The following is a 21,486-nucleotide window of genomic DNA, read 5'->3' on the forward strand; positions in this document are numbered from 1 at the left end:
GAAGCCCAGTGACTTACTGTTAAGTGCTTGGAGATCTTCAGATGAAAGGCACCCAAGGGCAGGCACTAAACACCCTGTGCAGTCATAAAAGCAAAATACTACCAAAAAACTTGGAAAAGGCAGAGGCTTAACTTAATTCAGTGGAGAATTAAAGCAGGCACCCAGGAAGAGCAAATCAATCCTTAAACTGTAATCCTTTAATATGGAGACAAAGAGAGAGATCATTCTGAATGCCTCAGATTACCTGAAGTGTCCGTAAGGGAGAGGATGAGGAATACCCAAGGCTTCAAGGTGACGTGGGGTGTGGAAGAAATGTGAATCTTTCACTTCTTTTAAATAAAACAGGAGCAACAACGTGTTATTCTAATTAAGACAATTAAAAGGCTTGGGCAAACCGACCCCTGTAAGTGGCTTGTATGTGAGTTTTGACTAGTCCTGAATTCTGTCGGGCTCATCTTTCAACTTCATTCTTCCCTCTTCAACTGCACCCCGACCTCCCCTACACTTTAGGCAACAGATTATTTTCCTAGACCTATTGGCCACTGCAGGGAAGGTGTGTGAGCCATGGCAGGCCCGTCACTGAAACTCTCGAGTTGGAAAAAATAATAATAAGTAGGGCAGAACATACAGTTTTTACAGGGGCTGTCCCTGTAGCAAAGAAGAAACTGGCACCACAGTTTCTCCCGTCCCCCAAATGGCAGAGAGCTGTGACGCAGTGGCAAGAGCACTGCACTCGGAGTCGTGTAACCTGGGGAGAGTTCTACCATCGCATAGCTTTGATACTTTAGACCGGCGTAACCGTTCTGGGCTTTAATTTCTTCATTCGTAGAGTGTAGATAACAACACTACCTATCTCACAGCTTGGGAAAAGCAAACGACAGGGAATACCTGAACATCTCGCGCCCACTGCACAGCCTTACACCGAAGGCGTTAGAGCCGGAGCTCCTCCCACCCTCTAACTACGCAGGTTACAAAACAGCAGTCACCACTAGCACAGCCTGCCTCCTCCTAAGGAATCATGGGCCGTGAAGTCCTTTGATGGCCACACCCTCGTTTGCCGCCACGCACGTGAGAACTACGCCTTCCAGGGTGCCGTAGAGAGGCCTCCTCCAAGGCCGACCTCTACCCCGCCCTTCTTGCGCATGGCCTCCTGGGATGTGTAGTCCCAGTTTGAGCAGGCTCGCCGACAGAAGACGGCGGTGGAACCACAAAACCCAGAAGGCTCCGCGCCCCCTTTTCTCCCTCCCCTCCGCAGTCGGAATGCTGTTTTTGTTGGTGGTGAAAGGTGAGGGAACAGCTGATCCGTGTGTGGGGTAAGAAACTTGGCCTAATTTGGGGGCGATCTACGGGGGTCACTCCACTTTCCAGTCTGTGAAAGAATAGTCTCCAAGGGAACTGGAGAAGGCTGGGGGGATGCAGGAGCGTTTGGGTTTTAACACTTTCCGTACTGGAGAAGCCACCCGTACTGTTTTGGCAGTTCTTGGTCTCAGGGGGCCCCTGTTCTCACCTTCCCCTCAGGCCTTTTCTTCTAAAGCTTGATACGATTAGGGAAGTTAGGAGTAGGCTGAAATCTTTACTCATTCTCTCCCAGTCAAGACTTGACCCCCACAAACCTTCTCTTCCCCTTATCCGCCTGCACCCCCGCTCCAATCCAAAGGCCTTTACTACGGTGAATCCCTGAGGAAAAGACCTTAAAAGCTGTAGAATGTCAAGGAACTCTAGAGCCCTGTAGAATGGAGTGGGGGACCCCCACACCCATGCGAATACCTGAATCTGGCCACATGCATACACATACACTTTAAAGCCTGGGAATGTTTCCAGCTGTTAGGGGTTTTATTTGTGAGGAGAATTTGAGGTTCCCCAGGATTAGATCACTGGGGAAAATTCACACTTACACACACACACTTTGTAAAGCCAGAAGAATTGTATCTGGAGAAAACATGGACTAGTTTTAACTAGGAATTTTTCAGAGGGTAAAAAATCCAAAGAATCCTCTTGTTCTCAATTCAGCCTCTGTTTTGGATGGAGAGGTTGCTTCTTTTTGTAGAGCTGGACCACTTTTCCTTTTCTAGTGCATTTCTGTCTTTAAAGTTCCTACTCCCCTGAACTTCACCCTGCTGTGGTTTTGTGATGTTTGGGGATGTGCACGTGACTAGTGGCCATGGTTGATTAGACGCTGTCAGCTGCTGCTGACAGAGGATGAATATTAGTGGGCTGGAGAGGGAGAGCTGACTAGGGCCATCCCAGAGCCCTGGGCAGAGGAGTTCTTTTGTTGTTATCTTTCCTCACCCCACCCCCATATTTTCCAGTTAACTCTTCCCACCCATCTTGGAACACTTCTTCCTCTCAATCCCATCCTATCGTGGACCTCCAACCAGCAATCCAAGCAATTGGAAGAATTCAGGCCCTTAGAATTGAGGCTAAGGAGAGCAGAGAGAAAAGGAAGGGAAATACTAGAGCTGGGTTAAAATACAGTCAAACCAGTAGGTTTCTAGTCCTGCTTCTGACAAGACCTGCAGAGAAGAATGTTAGGTTCTTTTTTGAACTATCTCTCTCTTTTGAGATATTATTATTATGTACATTTTATATATATATATATATAAATATATATATATATATATATATATATATGTACATTTCCCCTTCTCAGGGCCCCTTACTTCCCACCTTTCAGTCTGTCTTCTGCCCAGAGGTGGAGCTTTCCTGGCTCCAGGCACCCACATTCCATCTCCCCACACCACCACGTTCCTGCTGAGTGTTTCACTCCACCCTTGAAGCAGCCGCCTCCAGAATTCTTGACTTCCTGGAGTAATGAAGTTGAGGGACAGAACCTGACTGTCTTTAAACCCTCCCTTTCCCTTTGTCTCTTGTATGATAGTGGGAGCTTTTTTTTTCTTAATTATGGGGGTAGACGGCTCACAGAGGGGAGAGAACTGAGATCCCAGAGGCCTGAGGATTGGGCTGTTGATATCCACAGCTATATTCCAGTTTTAAAGACTCAGTCATTACTTTCAGAGATTAGTTGCTGTTTTCAAGTGTCATAAGTCATTCCAGCTAGAGTGTGTATAGCTGGAGTGGGCAAAGTGACCTGCTCAGAATGAGGGAGCCCCATACCTCAGTTGAATTTTGAATTCAAGAGCCAGAAGATGTCGGGGGTGGGTGGGGAGATGGAAGCTAAGGAATTTGGAATACTCAAGGACTTCAAGAGGTGGAGAAGGAGAGACTGAGGGGGTCAGGGCCTGCAATACTGAGGACTAAAATACTGTGAAAAGGGGGCTGAAATTAGAGAAATCTTAACTCTAAGAAGAGTCTGTGACTCAGAGATGGTACAGTAAGAGGCAGGATAGGGACTGACTCAAAGGCCAGACCTATATCCTGGAGACTAAAATGATACTTCTAAAGGGTCCTATATCCAGGTATGGTTACAGGGACTGAAAACCAGATATGCCTTCACCTCCAGGTATAATGACCAGGGGCTCTGGGTGGATGAGGATGGAGTTTGAGGGTGGGGAGAGATGGAATGCAAAGATTTTAGGATATTAACCCTTTGTTTCATAGAAGGACAGATATCTCAAGGGGAGGATGGAGGAATCACCACTAAGCCGGGCACCATCCCGGGGTGGAGTCAACTTTCTGAATGTAGCCCGGACCTACATCCCTAACACCAAGGTGGAATGTCACTACACCCTTCCTCCAGGCACTGTGCCCAGTGCCAGCGATTGGATTGGCATCTTCAAGGTATCCTTGGAACCCCTTTTGGCTCAGAATTATGGATCATTAGTTGGTTGGAATAAGGGGAATGACTTGGTTCTTGGATTTTCAACATCATGTTGATAGAGAAAGAGAAAGATGTCACAGATGATAGATCTGTGTAAGAAAAGCTCATCTCTCATCCTAGCCCTGCTCTCTCCTGATGTATTAGTGTCCCTGCACTTTCCTTGTCTCTCCTCATCCTTGTCACTGTAACACTGTCCTGTCCCCCGATGAATCCCTCCGCCCTTTTCACCATCCACAGCTGGTAGTCACATCACCATACATCTTCCACTGTGGCCTCACAGGTGGAGGCTGCCTGCGTCCGGGATTACCACACATTTGTGTGGTCTTCAATGCCTGAAAGTGCAGCTGGTGGTTCCCCAGTCCACTCCAGTGTCCAGTTCCAAGGTACAAGGGAAGATGGAAAACTGGGAGGGAGGAGCCAAGAGGGGAGAGATTTGGAAGAAAATAGTGGGCTCAGAAACATAAAAGTTAGGCATACAAGACAAGGAAAAATAAGTGCAAATGAATAAATATATCCAACAGGACTCAGCAGACATAGAATTGTGATTATCAAAGAATCAGGGACTTTGAAGGCCGCTAATCCCACCTCCTACCAAAAAATGAAGAGGTCCTCTTGTAGAACTGGGGTCAGGGAGGAGGCAGATGCATTATATGTTGAGAAGAAGGTGATCATTAGATTCTGAAAGACCTGAGTTCAAATCTCAGCTCTAATACAAGTTGTTTGACCTTGGGCAAATTGCTTAACCTCTCTGTGTCTGTTAACAGTAAAAGGGGAGGCCTGCCTTACAGGGACAATATGAGGATTTAAAATGATACATGCCTGATACATGGTGGGCTCTCAATAAATGGTAACTAGCATTAATTAATATTATAGAGGAAGGTAGGTACGGGAAACAGAGGAAGGAAAAAGCTAGGCAGAAAAGAGGGAGAAGAGTATCCCACAAAACAGAACTAACCTGTGGGAAGTAGGAAGTTGAGAAAACAATATATGGAACAGGGAGCAAGGGTCTGGGTCAAGTATAGTGGATGATGAGGGAAGGGGAAGGGGGACCTGCTGAGCACTTGAGGGTCCGGGATCATATTGGGGTCTGGGGTCCATTGTTCTACCCATAGCCAGCTACCTGCCCAAACCGGGAGCCCAGCTCTACCAGTTCCGGTATGTGAACCGCCAGGGCCGGGTATGTGGGCAGAGCTCCCCTTTCCAGTTCCGAGAGCCAAGGCCCATGGATGAACTGGTGACTCTGGAGGAGACTGACAGTGGCTCAGACATCCTGTTGGTTGTCCCCAAGGCAACTGTGCTACAGGTGAGAACAAAGCAGTAGAGCTGCTTCTGGGCAAGGGAGTGGGGGAAAATATTGCTAGGGCCCTTCCTGCTTCACCCACCCTGGGCTGTGGGCTCAGCTGAAGGCCCCAGTGGGAGTTATAGAGTCTCACCTTCAAGAAGGTCTCAATCTAACATAGACACAAGCATGTAGGGCAGGAAAGCAAGCCACCCACAAGCCAATGTCACTCAAGATTTCATAAGAACTTTCTGAGCCTGCTTTCTCTGGGTGCTGCATCCTGCACTAAGCCAAAGGAAGATCCAAAGGGTGGAGGGAGGCCACAGGGAAGGAATGTTCAGAGGAGGGGATGATAAAACCCATACTATGAAGGTAAGGAGTGAGAGCAGAATGGCAGGGCCCCAGATCTGCATCATCCATACTGGAGGCGCTACCCACATATAGCTCTTAAGCCCTTGAAATCGGGCTGGTCCAAATTAAGTTGGACTGTATGAATAAGATACTGGATTTTGAAGATTTAGTATAAAAAAAGTAAAAGATCTCATTTTTCTTATATTGATTACATGTTGAAGTGACAATATTTTGGATAGACCAGGTTAGATAAAATATTGTTAAAGTTAATTTCACCTGTTTCTTACTGCTTTTTTTTAGGAGTCTCTCAAAATTTGAAATTATATATGTAGCTTGTATTATTTTTCTATTGAACCAAATAGACCCAATAGAGAATTAGAGACTGGAGGCAGATATTAGCAAAGAAGGTGGGGAGGAAGTACCCTCCCCAGACAAGAGGACAGCCCTGAGGAAGGCTCAAATGAGAATGAGTAGCTTGTCTGTGACTTGGACAAACTCCTACCTCTAGAACCCTCTAAACACATGGGACCAGCACAATAATAGGAAGAAGGTGTTTACGTCTTTTAAGTCAGAGATGTGTGAGCTCTGACCCTGTGTTCTGTGTTTACATTCATTATTTTCATTACAGTTGACCTTACAACAACCCAGGCTAAAGGATCACTTTACAGATGAGGACATAGACTCAGGGAATTAAGTAACTTGTTCAAAGTCGCATAGCTAGTAAAAATTGCATTGGAGATTTAAGTCCACCTCTGTCTGACTCCAGAACAGATAGAGTAAAATTAGAGGAGTCAACTCTTCTGTCTGTATGGATTGTGAAAGACTTCTGCCAGACAAGGGGTTTCTGCAGATGCTGAGCAAAGGAGGGGCCAGGCCTCAGGTGGGAAATTGTGAGAGGGGGTGGGCAGTGAAGAGGGCTGGGAGCTGGTGTGGCTGATGGGTAATGGGCAGGATTCAGTAGCACACCAAGGCTCCGCTTACTCTCCTCTTTGTAACTTGTACTAATGTCACTTCCCAATCCTGAAATGCATCTGCAGAGTGATGGGGACAGGACCTTAGAATGGGCACTTCACAAGCACACCCTGTTTCTCATCCTGTCCCCTGTAGAACCAGCTGGATGAGAGCCAGCAAGAGAGGAATGACCTGATGCAGCTGAAGCTGCAGCTGGAGGGGCAGGTGACGGAGCTGAGAAGCCGAGTACAGGAGCTGGAGACGGCTCTGGCTAGCGCCCGGCAGGAGCATGCAGAGCTGATGGAGCAGTACAAGGTAGGAGTTGGGCCAGGTGTAGGACAAGGTAAAGGGGAGACGTTGGTCGGCTTTAAAGGTGGTTCAAGCATCAAAGAAACAGGCTTAAGGGATAACAAGTGGGATTAAACTTGATCTGATAAGAAACATCTGAAATTTGTAATGAGGCTCAGTCCTTCGAACATGGGAATGCTGAGGTGGACGGTGGTGGCTATATTCACCAGTGAGGGATTGTCCTCTTGCAGTTTTCGAGGAAGGTGATGGGGTGTGTGTGTGTGGTCGGGGGAAGGGTCAAACTGGTATACTCCTCCTAGGCCTTTGTTCCGCTCTTCAGAAATAAGTCTCAACCTTTCTTCTTCTGGGGGAACCCGAATTCCAGGGGCTTTCTCGATCCCACGGAGAGCTCACAGAAGAGAGGGACATCCTGAGCCAGCAGCAGGGAGACCATGTGGCACGCATCCTGGAGCTGGAAAACGACATCCAGACCATCAGCGAGAAGGTGCTGACAAAGGAGGTAGAGCTGGACAGGTAAGGAGACCTTCTCTACCCCCACTACTTTCCTTCATTGCCTGTGACCCCTAACTTCAGCCTCCCACCCCAGGCAGGCACACCTGCTCTCTGTCTCCCTTGGTTCTCTTTTCCTCCTCAATCTCACTCTAGTTAGTAGGGATATCTTTTTCTGCCTCCCTCTCTTCCACCTTTCCTAACCCTATTCTGCATTCCTCACCTTCAGAAATCATCACAGTTACCATTTAGTGTGCAGCAAAGGCTAAGCAGAAGCTAGGAGTAGAGGATTTGGAAGAAGAGAATGAATAGAACAGTCAACACAAGAGAGAACAGCTTTCAGATTTTACCACAGCAAAAAATAAGAAGAGTCTGTCTTCACTATTAGGAAATGTTAATAGCAGTGATCCAGGAATGTTATGGAATCTCTCCCCTGAAAAAAGGTAGAAATCATAGAATCTTAGCATTGGTATCTAGGAGGGTAGGTAAGAGAAGACTGCTACCTCAGAGGCAGCCTCCTTCAGTATCCGACTGCAGTCATGTTTGTATCTCTTGAATTGAGCCAAACTCTACCCTGCTGTAACCTTCACCCGTTGGTCCTGGCTTAGACCTCTGGAGTCACATAGAATAAACTTCTTTCTTCCACAAGACAACTATTATTTTCTACCAAAGAGCACAAATACTATGTCCCCTGCCTGTCCTTCCAGTTTTCCCCAGCAGAAACACTGGTTCTGTCATTTGATGAGCAAATGCCATAATTAAGTCTCTTTCATTCAGTACTGGTAGGTTTGATATTTTTTTTTAACTCTGTAAAGGAAGGAGGCATTCTGTCCAACGCCCAGAGTAAAAAAGTAAGTTGATCCCTGAGGCTTCTTCAGTCCAGGGTATGTTTGTCTTGCCCTAGGGAAAACCATGGTGTGCAAAGCCTAAAACATTTACTGTCAGACCCATTACAGAAAAAGCCTGCCAACTTCTGACCTAGATCAAAAGTTTATACTCAATAATGAATACCCAGTGTCTAGAAGAGACTCAATTTTGGTCTCTTGATTGAATGAAAACAACCAGGAAGCCATCTATAGAACATTCCTTACAGTGATAACATAAAAAGAAAAGAAAATCTTTATTTCTAAATGTGCTCTAGAACCAGGAATCTTGGGTACTTAGGACTTAGAATAGGATCATCTTAGTTTAGGGATATGAACATCCCAAAGAAAAGTGGAGGTCTGGGCCTAGAGGGGCACCTGAGGGAGAGGTCCAAACAGAAGTCCAAGTCTATTCCTTCTCTGGTGACCAGCTGGGTGTCTGACGTTCCGTCCCCCCACTCAGGGTTAGAGATGCAGTGAAAGCCTTGTCTCGGGAACAAGAGAAGCTCCTTGGGCAATTGAAGGAAGTGCATGCAGACAAGGAGCAAAGCGAGGTAAGGGCTCAGAGTTGGTTTGCTTTCTCACTTGTTCATTGAGGCTTTGTTGAATCCCTCCTGAGTGCTTGGGCACCAAAGGGATAAAAATGTAAGGAGAACATGGTGTGTACTTCCCAGAGAACATAAATTGTATACCCAAATTAGGATTAGTCAAAGTAGAAGTGTCACCAGAGAAGTATAATAAAGTGTTACGATGTTACGCAGATGGACACTAGAAAGGACTTGGAAAATTAGCCTAGCGTTTTCAAATTTCTTTAGTGGCCACCCTACCCACCCTCTCCAGTGTAGTTTTACATGTTATATGGAACCTCACTGAATAAATAAAAGCAGTATTTTATTACTATGATATTTTTATAAATTCAGATGTACACATTTACTTATAAGGTAATGAAAGCAATTAGGTAAATTTCATGGGCACCAAACTTTGAAATTGGAGGTTATGGATGACTGTCCTGTCAGCTTCAGCAGCTAATGTATTTCTTTATTTTATTTTGGTTGTACGATATTGAGCACACCTTGATAATAAGTTCTAAACTGTCCACCTAGCAATCTCAGTTTGCTCTTCAATTCAGTAGAAAATACAATAAGAACTTTCTTCTGAAGTTTTCACAAAAATCAGTTAATGTGAAATTACATGTCAGTGGATTGGTGGTCTCTCATATGTTAATATGTAAGGTTGTGCATTCTTTTTTACATAATTTTTATAATTTAGAAGTTCAAATATTTGCACAACCTCTAAATGCCTTCCTCAAAACCCTCAGCTTCTGTGGAAGATTGTTTGAGAACCATTTGCTTGACTGTAAAGAACAGGTAGAGTTTAAGTAGACAGAATTGAAAGGGGGGCCATTCCAGGAACAGAGAAAGACATGAGTAAAGGCTTAGAGTTCAGAACACTCAGGGCAGTTGAATGTGTGGGTAAAGAGTTTGAGATAAGTCCTGGGTCAGATTGTAGAAGATCTTGAGTTTAATCTTTGTTCAATAAGCAATGAGCGACATTGATGATTTTCAAGTGAGTAACATTCACTTAAAGGACTCTATTTAAAGATTAATCTGATTGTCTTGTGGAAAATGAACTAGTATGACATTACCCAGTAGTCCAAGCCATAAATGACGAGAGCCTGAGTTAATGTGGTTGTGGTGATAGTAGAAAAGAGAAAATGGCAGTGAACAAGTTGGAGAATGGAGGAGCAGAGAACAGACAAGCACAGTGCCAGCGTATCCAGTCTGAGTGCCTTGGAAAATAGTTTATACCATGGAAAGGACTGGGGGGAGTGGGAAGTAGAGTATGCTGAGGTTGAGGGGCCTGTAGGACATTCAGACTGTTTTGATTTAAAAGGAAGAGTGGAGAAGCAGAAATGGGACTTGGGATTCCTAGATTCATTTAAGACCCCAAGCTGCGACACTGGACACCTTGCTTCAGGAGCTGGAAACTGGATATTCAGGATTGAGTTCCTTTGAGCTGAGAATGCAAGAAGGCTGGCAAGAGCTGGATGCTTGAGTTTGTGTCAAATCTGAGAAGTGGAACCTTGACCTCTCGTCATAGTGGCTCACCTCTCTAGCCACCCCAAATATACATAGCCCTTTACCTACTCTCCACCTCCTTCAGGCTGAGCTCCAAAGTGCACAACAGGAGAACTATTGCTTCAATTTGGAGTTGCAGGAGGCCAAGGGCCGCCTGGAGGAGCAGGTTGCTCAGGCCCAGCGACTGAAGGACAAGGTGGCCCAGATGAAGGACACTCTAGGCCAGGCCCAGCAGCGGGTGGTGAGTGAAGCCCCTAGGCAACAGGAAGTAAAAAGTTCCAAGGGCTGGTTGTAGAAAAGTCTGGGAGAAAGACATGGATGAAGACTAAACAACACAATCCTGAATTCTAATGTGAAGAGGGGAAGAGGGAACCTAGTTTGGGTTCACAAATGACTCAATTGGAGCCCTAATTTCCATCTCCTTTCTTCTGAGGCTGAGCTGGAGCCCCTGAAGGAGCAGCTTCGAGAGGCCCAGGAGCTTGCAGCCTCAAGCCAGCAGAAAGCCACCCTTCTCGGGGAGGAGCTGGCCAGCACGGCAGGAGCCAGAGACCGCACCATAGCCGAGCTTCACCGCAGCCGCCTGGAAGTAGCTGGAGTGAATGGCAGGCTGGCCGAACTCAATCTGCACTTGAAAGAGGAAAAGAGCCAGTGGAACAAGGAGCGGGCAGGGCTGCTGCAGAACATGGAGGTAGAGGGATGAGGGGACCTGGAAGGTTCATGGCCACTGCCCCCCTTCCATGGGGTCAGATCCTCTGGGGGAAGAGAAAGGAGGGTGAGAACCTTAGAGGGCTGAGGGGTGGGAAGGGGCTGTGAGGGAAGTATGGTTCACTGTCTGGTGTGACCCACCCCTAAGCAGGGTGTCCCAGTCCTGATCTTCACAGCACCTTCCTTGGTTATCATCTTGATTCAAAACCATTTTCTGTCCTAGGCACCAGGCCTGGCCATAATGCCCATTCCTGATCAGCAAGGCGCCTTGCTGTCATGTCCTTCCTTCCTTCTTTCAGGGAGGTACAGGGAATAAGGAAGGCAAGAAGAGGAAATGGCTGCCAAAATAGTTAAATAAGGAAGGACACAGTGAGGGGTGGTGCTGTTGTCCGTGGCATCTCTTTTCTTTCACCTTTGCCCTCCCATTTTCCTTTTGGCCATCTCCCAGGCTGAGAAGGACAAGATCCTGAAGCTGAGTGCAGAGATACTTCGACTGGAAAAGGCAGTTCAGGAGGAGAGGACCCAGAATCAAGTGTTCAAGACTGAACTGGCCCGGGAAAAGGATTCTAGCCTGGTGAGGGGCCCAGCCACCCATGAGCCCTGGTCCAGTGGCCTGAGGCATTAGTGCCCCTCCTCTCTGTCTTGGATGTGGGCTCAGAAGTGCTAGGTGCTCACTTATATGTTGGGTGGTAACTCACTTGCACACCTCCCAGCCCGCATTCATTTAAAACAATGATGCAGTGTCCCTTTCTGCTCTCAGGGCACTCATTCTGGGCCTCATAGGGATGACTTAGGAGAATTACAGTGTCTCTGCTATGACCAAGGCCTCTGTACCCCAGCCCAGAGGCAGTCCTCCAGGTCCACACTCCATGAACAGAGACTAGGACTCAGGCAACTGAGTCTCCCATGGCCAAGACAAGGGACTCATGCAAGAGTGTTGAGGCCTCCCCTGTGTGGAGAAATGAAGGCGTGAAGAGACATGGCTCTAGATGGTGGAGTCCAGGTCCCAGAGCCCAGGTTCTTGGAGATTCCAGAGTCCACATGGCCTTTTTCCCTCAGGTGCAGTTGTCAGAGAGTAAGCGGGAGCTGACAGAGCTTCGGTCAGCCCTGCACGTGCTCCAGAAGGAAAAGGAGCAGTTGCAGGAGGAGAAGCAGGTGAGAAGACATAACTCAGGCCCCCTGGGAGCCAGAGTTGAGGACTTGAAGGCTAGAAACTTTGTATCATCTTATCATCTCTTGGCTTAGAAACTGGTATTTCTAAGAGGGCCCTGAGGCCAAAACTGGGGCCTTGGCTCCTCTTTTTAGCTGATGTGACAGGACTGGGAGGATTGCAGGGGCAAGGGCAGGATGTAAGGGATGAAGGACAGCCCCTGGGTGGTTGCGGTGAGGATCCACCTTGAGCTGCCCACCTTTTGATGAAGGCATCTACTCCTGAGGAGCTCAGAGTTCATCTTGGATGTAAGGGAAGGCTCTTCAGGGTGCAAGGTTAGCATTTTCCCAGCCTCTTATACCTCTTTCCTCCCCAATTCCAGGAACTGCTAGAGTACATGAGGAAGCTGGAGGCCCGCCTGGAAAAGGTGGCAGATGAGAAGTGGAATGAGGAGGCTGCCACAGAGGATGAGGAGGCCACTGCAGGGCTGAGTCTGTACACCCCCTATGTGACCCCTCTTCCCCACTCCACCTCATCATATTGGGAAAGCTCCATGAGACTCCTCTGGGAGCTGCCTCTGCCTTTTATGTGTTACCTTTTCCTTCCCAGACCCTGACCCTGGTCTAGTTTAACAGAATCCCTCTTGCAGAGGAGACAAAGCTGATCCAGCCCTCTAACAAGCCATCCTTCTTTGCTGCCTACCCCCTTCCCTGCAGGCTGCCCCAGGGCTCTGACAGACTCGGAGGATGAGTCCCCAGAAGACATGAGACTTCCGCCCTATGGCCAGTGTGAGCGTGCAGACCTCAGCTCCTCTCCTGCTTGGCCTGGAGAGGCTCCTTCCCTCGTTGTCATTAGCCAGCCAGCTCCCATTGCTCCCCACCTCTCAGGACCAGCTGAGGATAATAGCTCCGACTCGGTGAGCAGTGAGGGGAGAGGAGCAGGGGTGGGGGGTGCAGGGGACGTTCTCAAGTGGCCCAGCCTCCAGTGGGAAGCCTTCGCCATACAGGGCTTTCTTTTCACTTTGGAGGAATGGGAGCAGGCACAGCCTCTCTTCAAAGCCACCCGATGGCTACCACCCCAAAGCCCAGTCTGACCCAAAAGGCCCCCTGCTGTTAGCCCCTTGCCCCCACACTCATTCTCATCGTAGCCACTAGCCCCAGCCCAAACACCTCTCCTGCCTGACTACAGCCCTCTGTTCACTGTCCAGGCCTATTCTGCTCTTCCCTTACCTGTCCCAGTGTGCTGCTCCCCCATCTGCCACCCCAAAACACAACCCTATCTCTCTGCTGCCCAGGAGGCTGAAGATGAGAAGTCAGTCCTGATGGCAGCTGTGCAGAGTGGGGGTGAGGAAGCCAACCTGCTGCTTCCTGAGCTGGGCAGTGCCTTCTATGACATGGCCAGGTGAGTGCAAAAAGGGGGAAGACAGGAGGGAAATGGGGGGTTGCCAGTGGAAAGGATTCCAGGTGAACAGTCCCCATACCCTTCCCCACCCTCCCTGTTGGCCCCAGCCAAGAAAAGGAGACAAGTGTGGTTGACAGAAAATCACCCACCACTCCAAATCTCGGGTGCCTTCAGATAATCCCTCCTTCTGTCCTATCAATGCACATGTGTGCTTAGAGGGCCTGCCTTTAACTGGCTTCTGTGTTGTTCTAGCACCATCTTCCTTGAAGCCCAAATTGCCCTGCATCCCCTCTTTCCTGCCCCCTAGGTTCCATCTGGGGAGGGAGGTGACCAGGGACTGGAACAGAGTGAACACTGGGATCCAGCATCCATCTGGGCATCCCTGAGATGCTGTCCCTCTTCCCTGACTTCCCTAGGGAACCTTTGGGTAGTGAAGCTGCAGAAGTGGGGGATTCAGGTTATCAGATTGCCCCCTCTGCCTTCCCTTTTCTTCTGCAAGTCGGGAGGGGAAGGCAGTGGGAAGAGAGATCTTATCATCTGGCCCCAGTTTTGCCTTGCCTGATGTGAGATAGGCTCGGGCAAGGAGGGGGTTATGCTGTCATCCTTCTCAGCTGGAGCAGGAAGATGAAGGACGATGTCAGACTCATTTTCAGCCTCATTAGGCAGCAGACGGAGATGGAGGGAGGAGAGCAGGAAGTTGGGGGATGGGCTCTGCACTACAGCGGCCAGCAGGGTCTAAAGAAAGGAGGGCTCCGTTAGCCAGGAAACTAAGGCTCCAGTATTGTGGAGAGAAAGGTGGGAGAGGCAGGAGAAAGAACCCACAGGGAGCTGCACGAAGAACAGGGTAGTCTGGGAGCCCAAATATGGGGCTCTCTCCCCAGGGTCCACAAGTCAAGAAGGCAACAGAGCATGCTGACCCTCTCCCTTCCCCTCTGTCTCTCTTTAGTGGCTTTGCAGTGGGTTCCTTGTCAGACGCCAGCACTGGGGGCCCTGCCACGCCCCCATGGAAAGAGTGCCCTATTTGTAAGGAGCGTTTCCCAGCTGAGAGTGATAAGGATGCCCTGGAGGACCACATGGATGGACACTTCTTTTTCAGCACCCAGGACCCCTTCACCTTTGAGTGACCTCACCCTCCCCGGTATGTGCACAGAGACATACTTCCACACATACACACACCTGTGCACAGACATACACTTGGGTCTCATGCCTCTTTTCCAACACTGGGGCTCCATGACATTCTGTGCTCTAAGAACTGCCCCCGTGTGCCACCTTCATCCTAAGCTCTCCAACTTGATCCTCTCCTGCCTGGCTCTTTTGTCCAGACAGGGGTCCTTCTTAGAAGCAGTGGCTGAATTTACCCCTTGAAAGCAGTTTTGGAGGAACCAGGATGGAGGAGGCCTTCCCCAGGGGGAAAGGATCACCCTGTCCTAACACTGGTTACTTTTGACACACCAGCCACAGCACCACTGCCATCACGTGCTCACGCTCACACACACACTCTGATGCCCCAAAGCCAGTTCCTGGGGCGCCCCACCCTCTCTTATTTGGGGTCTGTGTTTGTTCACCTGAATTGCCTCTGGAGCCTGCATTGAAGCAGCAGCGTGGACATCATGATCTCTTTGGGTCCCTTTCAGTTCTGAGCTTCCTTTTACTGTCCTCACCCATTGCCTTCCACACTTCACCCCAGCCTTTTCCATACCAGTAGATAAAAGTTTGGAGGTTTCTTTTGTATTTTTGAGGTTTTCTGTACTCTTAATCTCATGCCTCTTCCTGCCAAAACCCCACCCCCAGTGTCCTCACATGGAAAGAAAGAATGCATTTGTGCCTTCTGTGAGGGTTGGGGGAAACAGATGCCCCCCGGTGTCCCCAGTTTCCAGCCCTCCCTCCCTCTTCAGATTCCCCTATAGCAATAAGAGTTTTCCCCTGATATCCCTCCCTGCTACCTGTAGTTTGGACAGATATATTTATATGATATGTATAACTATTCTAATAAAATGTGTTCTTACCATGAGGTGTAACTAGAGCAAAGAAGGTCCAGACATCTTGCTCTTAGGCCTTGGTGGTGAGGAGAGGAAAGAAGGGAATTCCTCCTCATGGGGAAGGACATGGGGCAGCATTTTCTCACATGCCTCCTAGTGTGCTGGCCACCAGTGGGAAGAAGAGGAGGGGAGAGACCTTTGACTCAGGTGGGGGATTCTGGCGTGGGGAATACTACAGTGGGTGAGGGGGCAAACTGGTGGGTCTTTGTGGGCTCTGTTCCGGGTTTTAGTCCTAAGGTGGGACCCAGGGGACTAGGCCAAGGTACATGTCTTGGAAGGTGAGGGAGATTTCATTGCTCAGACCCTCACCTCCCATAGCAACCATCACGGTACCTTAGGCCAAAGGCTAGGCATTACTCCTATCAGAGTGCACACCTTTGAGTATCTACTTAGTAAAAATGCCCTAAACTCCGTCCATCTAAAAATTAATATTCCTTCCATCCCTGCTTTCCTCTTTCCTGTTGCCATCCTCACACACCTACGTGCACACACTGATTCTACAGCCACAAAAACACATTCATCCATTCTAACCAGCTTCTCAGGCTACACACATACACACACAGTATTGTAAAGCATTTATTAAGAGCCTGCGTGCTCAGCAAGACTCAGCACTGCCCAGCACAAGCCATGTCTTACAGCCCCCTTGTTCTCCAACCCAATAGCTCCCTTATCAGCCACCCTTCACTCCCTTCCGGGCTTCTGAGTGGCCCACCCACACCATTCCCCCTCTCCATCCACCTGAAATCCTGTCCACCCCGCTACTGGCCCCACCTGGATAACATCTTACATCCTTCCTTCTTCCCTCACATAGCTGTCTCCTAGCAACCCCATCTCCTTCCCTGAATCACTTCCAAGGAAATTAGAGATAATGGATCTCTGCTCTCTCCATCTCAACTCCTCTTTATTGATCCTCCTTTAATGAAAGTTAATTATAACAATGATTTAATTAATAGAATCCCTCTCTTCCTTTATTGCTTCCCGTATTAAGACTATTAATAAATACGAGCTGGGCTGACAGAGGCATCCATCACCCGCCTGGGATTCCCCCACCCCTCCTTTCCCCCTCCTCCTTGCCCCCTCCCTCTCTTGGCCTATAAACTTGCCGGGGTAGTGGGGGTTAATCAGAGAGGAATTATGAGCCAACATCCCCAGCAGGAGGTGCATTTAATGAAATCACTTGTGATTTATGTCTGGGGGAGGTTGGAGAGGGAAGAATCTGGAACCCAGACATCCTGCCTTCCAGAAGGGTGGCGCCTAGTTAAAAAGGGAAGGAAGGAAGACAGAAACAGGGACCCAGAGCTCCTGGTCTCACCGCACAGCCCCTGCCAAGCCACACCCACCCCAGGAGCTAAATGTGTAGCTGCACAAGGCCACTGACACACAGTCTGCCAGACGACAAGTTCATCTGAGGACTGCAGCAGAGCTTGTGTTCTTGGCCACCTCCAAACTCTGTGTGGTCATTGTCATCTCCTTTCTCTCCAACCCAGTTCTGCTTTACCTTCCCAAATCTGTCATATCCCTCCTCCATGAAGCCCCCCAGTCCCTCCTCAGACCCCTCCACCCAGATATTTAGAGTCTCAAGCTGCCCCTTTCTCTGCCCTTTGTATGTCTTCTTGTGTGCAGTCTGCGCCTTCAGACTGGGAAATCCCCAGAAGTTTAGAGCCATTTCTCTTCCCTCCTACTCATGATTTGCCTACCCCAGGATCCAGTGCATGGCCCCTGATAAGGGGAGGGCAAGAAGGGAAGGCACCTGGGTTACAATTGGAGTTCTTTCCCCTACTCTCTGTCTGGTATTTGGCAACTCAGCCTTTCTTCTTGTTTGCCTTCTGTAATGGATCATGTCTCCCCTACTTCCCAGCATCTGTTCAGAAACTCATGGACCTGAATGGGCTCGAGACCCTATTGGGAAAGGAAGAGTCAGACCAAGTGGTAGCGAATAGGAACTCGGGTATCAGTATTTGGTGGGACACAAATAAATCCACACATCACTCCCCACTTACAGAACCTCATTGGTTGCCTACTACCTACAAGAAAATGAGGTGCGGATCATTCAGTATACTGGTAAAGATCTTCACCATCTGCTCTCAGCTTGCCTTTCCATTTCCCATTCCACCGTAAGAAACCCTGGACTCCAGTTTTGCAGAACTACTCCACAGAAAGAGGCACTACTTTTGCATGCCATTGAACACTGGTTTTCCCCTCACCTTAAAGGACACCTCCTCCATGAAGCCTTAACTTCTTTCAGTTATCCTCTGAAATACCACAGACAGCACTTTGTAAAAACACACCACATCATGTTAAGTTTTTCTTCTCTCCAGAATATAAGCAGCTTCAAACTAGGTTCTGTGTTTGTACTTCTCATATTCCTAAAGTCTAGTACTGGCTCCATATTTTTATATTATTTTTAATATTTTATACATACAAAAAGAATATTTGTGTCTATACATAAGGGATAAATATGAAGTAAACATCATTGGACTTACTATCTAGCTTTAAGAAAAACATTACCAATACCGTGAAGTACCCTGTGTGTCCTGAAAGAACAAAATATGATGTCAGTTGGGACAGAGACATTTCATGCATAAATTCAAATAACTTTATGGAGTGCTCTTTATAGGTCAAGTGCTGGAAACACAGATGGAACAGTCAAAAACCCTGCCCTCAAAGAGCTCATGGTCAAATCAACAAATATAAAAAACCAAGATAAGTACTACTTTAGAGGTATGCACAGCATGCTATGGGACCACCGAGGAGGGGAGCTTAACCAATAATGGGGGAGACAAAGCTTCCCACAGGTGACAATGTGGAGCTGAGTCTTAATGAGTAGATATGAGACTAGCATGTGCAGGCAGAAGGAACAAAGTGTGCAAAGACCATGCCTCACTCAGAAATCTAAACATTTGGGTAGGGCTGCTGAATGAAGATTGTAGACAGTGTGTGAAGTGAGGCTGGAAAGATGAACTAACACATGAACTAATTTTCACTCAGTAAATATTCATTGAGTGTCCACTATGAGCCAGGTGCTGTTCAGGGCACTGGGAAATAGCATCAACAAAACAGACAGGAAAGCCTTTCCTCAAGGAGATTACATTCAACTGCCAGATCATGAAAGTCCAGAGAGCCCTGTTAGGAACTCATTGTATAACCTGGGCAAAAATAGTGAGCACCAATCTTAAGCAGAGACAAGAGGAAAAGAGGCAGAATTCCTGAGAATGCAGAATTAATGGAACTTGGTGATAATTAGACATGGGAGGTAACCAAGGAGACAAGTTGATCCCAGGTTTCTGGTTTCAATTGATCAGATAACCAGTGATGCCAGTCACCAAATAAATAATACAAACAGAGAAATACATTGAGGGAAAATACAATTGGTGCAATAATTTTTTTAACAAATTTTTTAAATTTAAAATGTGATTTGTTGAATTCCAATTTCTTTGAGATCTTCTGAAGGAGAGAGAGATCCAGTAGGAAGTTGGATAGATTTTTAAGTCTGGAGCTTAAGAGAATTTGGAACTGGAGGTAGAGATTTAAGACCCTTGAAAGTAAAGGTGATGAGAGTGAAGAAGATCATCCAGGTCTCTTTACAAGTAGAGTGAGAGGGTAAGAGGGTCAAGAGCAGAATCCAGGAGACAATCAACATGGAAGTATGGCAAATGCAGAGCCACGGAGGAGACTGAGAAGGATCACCAGAGAGGCAGGAAGCAACTCAGAAGAGATGAGTCAAGAAGAGAGGGCAGAGTGGCAGGTGCAGCAGAGGCTCGGAAATGACTCCTGGGAACTGCTGGACTAGCAGCCAGAGGTCACTGGTGGCTCAGCAAGAGGAGCTTGAGGAAAGTGCTGCAGGTGGAGGTTACTGTGCAGGTGGACTTAATCTGCAATAGATACACAGTTTTTCTGATCCTTGGGAACTGGGACTATGTCTCCAGACTTACACAAAAACAAGGACTCCTGAGTCAAGGTATAAGAAAAACCAAGGGCAGGAGCCAAGATGTTTAGGTCCAACATCAAAGAGATCCTGATCCTCTGAGCAGCCAGGAGTAAGGCATGCTCTGAGCCTGTGCTGTCCACTCTGGTAACCACCAGCCACGTGCGACTGCTGAACACCTAAAACTCACATCAAATCCAGATGTGAGTGCAAATTGCATGACAGATTTCTAAGACTTCTTACCAAAAAAAATTTTAAATAATTTTATATTAATTACATGTTGAAATAATTTATTATTAAAGTTGGTTTCACTTGGTTCATTTTACTTTTTTTAACGTGGCTACTAGAAAAATTTTAATTACATATGTGGATGCATGGTAAATTTCTACTGCACAGCACAAGCCTAAGCCCTGCCACAGAATGGGACTCCCCAAGCCTGGACATACCTACCTCCCCTACATTCCCAATATCCCTCCTAGCAGGAAGATCCATGCCTAGAATCCCCAAGACTGCATTCTAGATGTACCCTCTGCTCCTTCCTCCCAGCACCATAACCTATGGCAAGAGATTCCAGTGCTTCTAAACTATGTTTTCTACCTTTATCTTGCATCTACCTACCACTTCAGCATTTTATTAAAAATAAAAATAATAATAATAATAAAGGGAGAAATGTGGGATCCACATATAAATCAAGTATAAAAATCAAACAAATATTCATATTTGACCTGATTGTTTATAGTTCATAATGCGTGATCAAAACCGAAAGTTTCTGTGATGACTGCCCTTGTACTGTTCACCATGTAAGAACTTATTCACTATGTAAGAATTCGTTCACCATGTAAGAACTTGTTCGTTATGCTTCAGAAGATTGGAGACTGACGAGAATTAGGCTTGGGGTGGATTAATGATTGTGCATTGAGCATTGACTCCCCTATACAGAATTTTATTGTTAACAACCATTTGATTAATAAATATGAGAGATGCCCTCTCAAAAAAAAAAAAAAGAGATTCCAGTGCTTAATACCCCATCTCCAAGTCCTTGGTGCAGGTCTCTCACATTATTTTCTTTATCCAGGTCTACTGGTAATCAAGTGAGAGCAAAAATGTCCTGTTCTAACTCTCACAAAAGTGGATTTTTTTTCCAGGCCTAAGAGTCCAGAATTTGTCTCCCACCCCTCCATTTTGAAACCATGTCTTCTCTCTTCTGTTTCCCCCATTTCTCCACTCCTTCACCTTTCTCAAACTCTGGAAATCTCCCAAATTGGTAGAAACATGGTGGTGTAGCAATCACACAGGCTTTAGAGGTTTCTAGATCTAATCTGTCATATTGCTAACCGTGTGACCTGGAGCAAAATATTTCATCTCCCTGAGCACTCATCTGCAAAATGTGGATAGCTCCTATGTGGAAAAGTTATTGTAATGATTACATGAGATAACAGATGTGTAAAACACTTTGTACAGAACCTGGCACACAGTAGGTACTTTGTAATTTTGGATTTCCCACTTTGCACCATACCCCTGTATATTTGGAGAAGACAAGAAACAGAGCAAGCTCAGGTTCATATAAATGGACTGATAGAACCTCAAACCCAAAACGGTGCTTAGAGATATATTTGCAGCTTCTCATTCAGTGCAGAAATTCCCTGGACTACATTCCTCATTGGTAGTCATCCAACCTCTGCTTAGACATCTCCAGGGGCCACTCATTGGTTCACTCAATAAATAAGAACAAGGCACTGTGGGAGCCACAAAGAAGGACAGAAACAGATCTCGCTGTTAAGGAGCTTGCATGTTAGCAAAAAGGATATGTAGATAAATAATATAAGGTGATGTGTTATGTGCCAACTAAGGTGCCATGACAGAGAGCCAGCAATTTACAAATTAATCCATGTTCATTAAAGTGTAGCTCTAATATTAAAATCCCTCCCAAGCCTCAGGCCTCAGGTTTTCCATTCATTTCATGGAAAATGGAACAAAATTCTTCCACATTAGGTTATGGGTCATCCTTAAGGAGGACACTTCTGTAACAACCTTAAAATTTCAAGAGGGTGTGGACATGGAAAAGGCTAGAATGGATGAATTGGGAGCACAGGTGTGAGGATAACTGGATTAGCTGCAAGATATCCAGCCTCTTCTGTCACATAGAATTTCTGGGAGTCCCTGGATGT

General features: G+C 47.1%; 1 protein-coding gene across 7 annotated transcripts; it reads left to right on the plus strand.

The window, feature by feature from the left end:
* Nucleotides 1–1,170: 1,170 nt before the first annotated feature.
* Nucleotides 1,171–19,634, plus strand: CALCOCO1 (calcium binding and coiled-coil domain 1). 7 transcript variants are annotated; one of them, XM_017678608.3, is made up of 16 exons: nt 1,171–1,313; nt 3,559–3,738; nt 4,059–4,161; nt 4,891–5,081; nt 6,516–6,674; nt 7,033–7,181; nt 8,484–8,574; nt 10,184–10,339; nt 10,532–10,786; nt 11,252–11,377; nt 11,863–11,958; nt 12,336–12,444; nt 12,670–12,869; nt 13,161–13,354; nt 14,301–14,492; nt 18,011–19,634. In XM_017678608.3, the coding sequence occupies exons 2-15, from the start codon at nt 3,583–3,585 to the stop codon at nt 14,476–14,478; spliced, it is 2,163 nt and encodes a 720-aa protein (XP_017534097.2). In that variant the 5' UTR covers nt 1,171–1,313; nt 3,559–3,582; the 3' UTR covers nt 14,479–14,492; nt 18,011–19,634. The 7 variants fall into 7 exon arrangements, with proteins under 7 accessions (XP_017534097.2, XP_017534096.2, XP_017534098.2 ...); XM_017678607.3 differs by lacking the exon at nt 18,011–19,634 and adding an exon at nt 14,677–15,365; XM_017678609.3 differs by lacking the exon at nt 18,011–19,634 and having other exon boundaries at nt 11,869–11,958; nt 14,301–15,365.
* Nucleotides 19,635–21,486: the final 1,852 nt, after the last annotated feature.

The sequence above is a fragment of the Manis javanica genome, chromosome 10, assembly GCF_040802235.1.
Source record: "Manis javanica isolate MJ-LG chromosome 10, MJ_LKY, whole genome shotgun sequence".
Classification (NCBI taxonomy): Eukaryota; Metazoa; Chordata; class Mammalia; order Pholidota; family Manidae; genus Manis; species Manis javanica.

Coding starts and splice junctions, on each gene's coding strand:
- CALCOCO1 (XM_017678608.3), top strand. CDS start 3,583: ATGGAGGAATCACCACTAAGCCGGGCACCATCCCGGGGTGGAGTCAAC. Junction 3,739..4,058: donor ATTGGATTGGCATCTTCAAG/GTATCCTTGGAA, acceptor GTGGCCTCACAG/GTGGAGGCTGCCTGCGTCCG. Junction 7,182..8,483: donor AAGGAGGTAGAGCTGGACAG/GTAAGGAGACCT, acceptor CCCCCCACTCAG/GGTTAGAGATGCAGTGAAAG.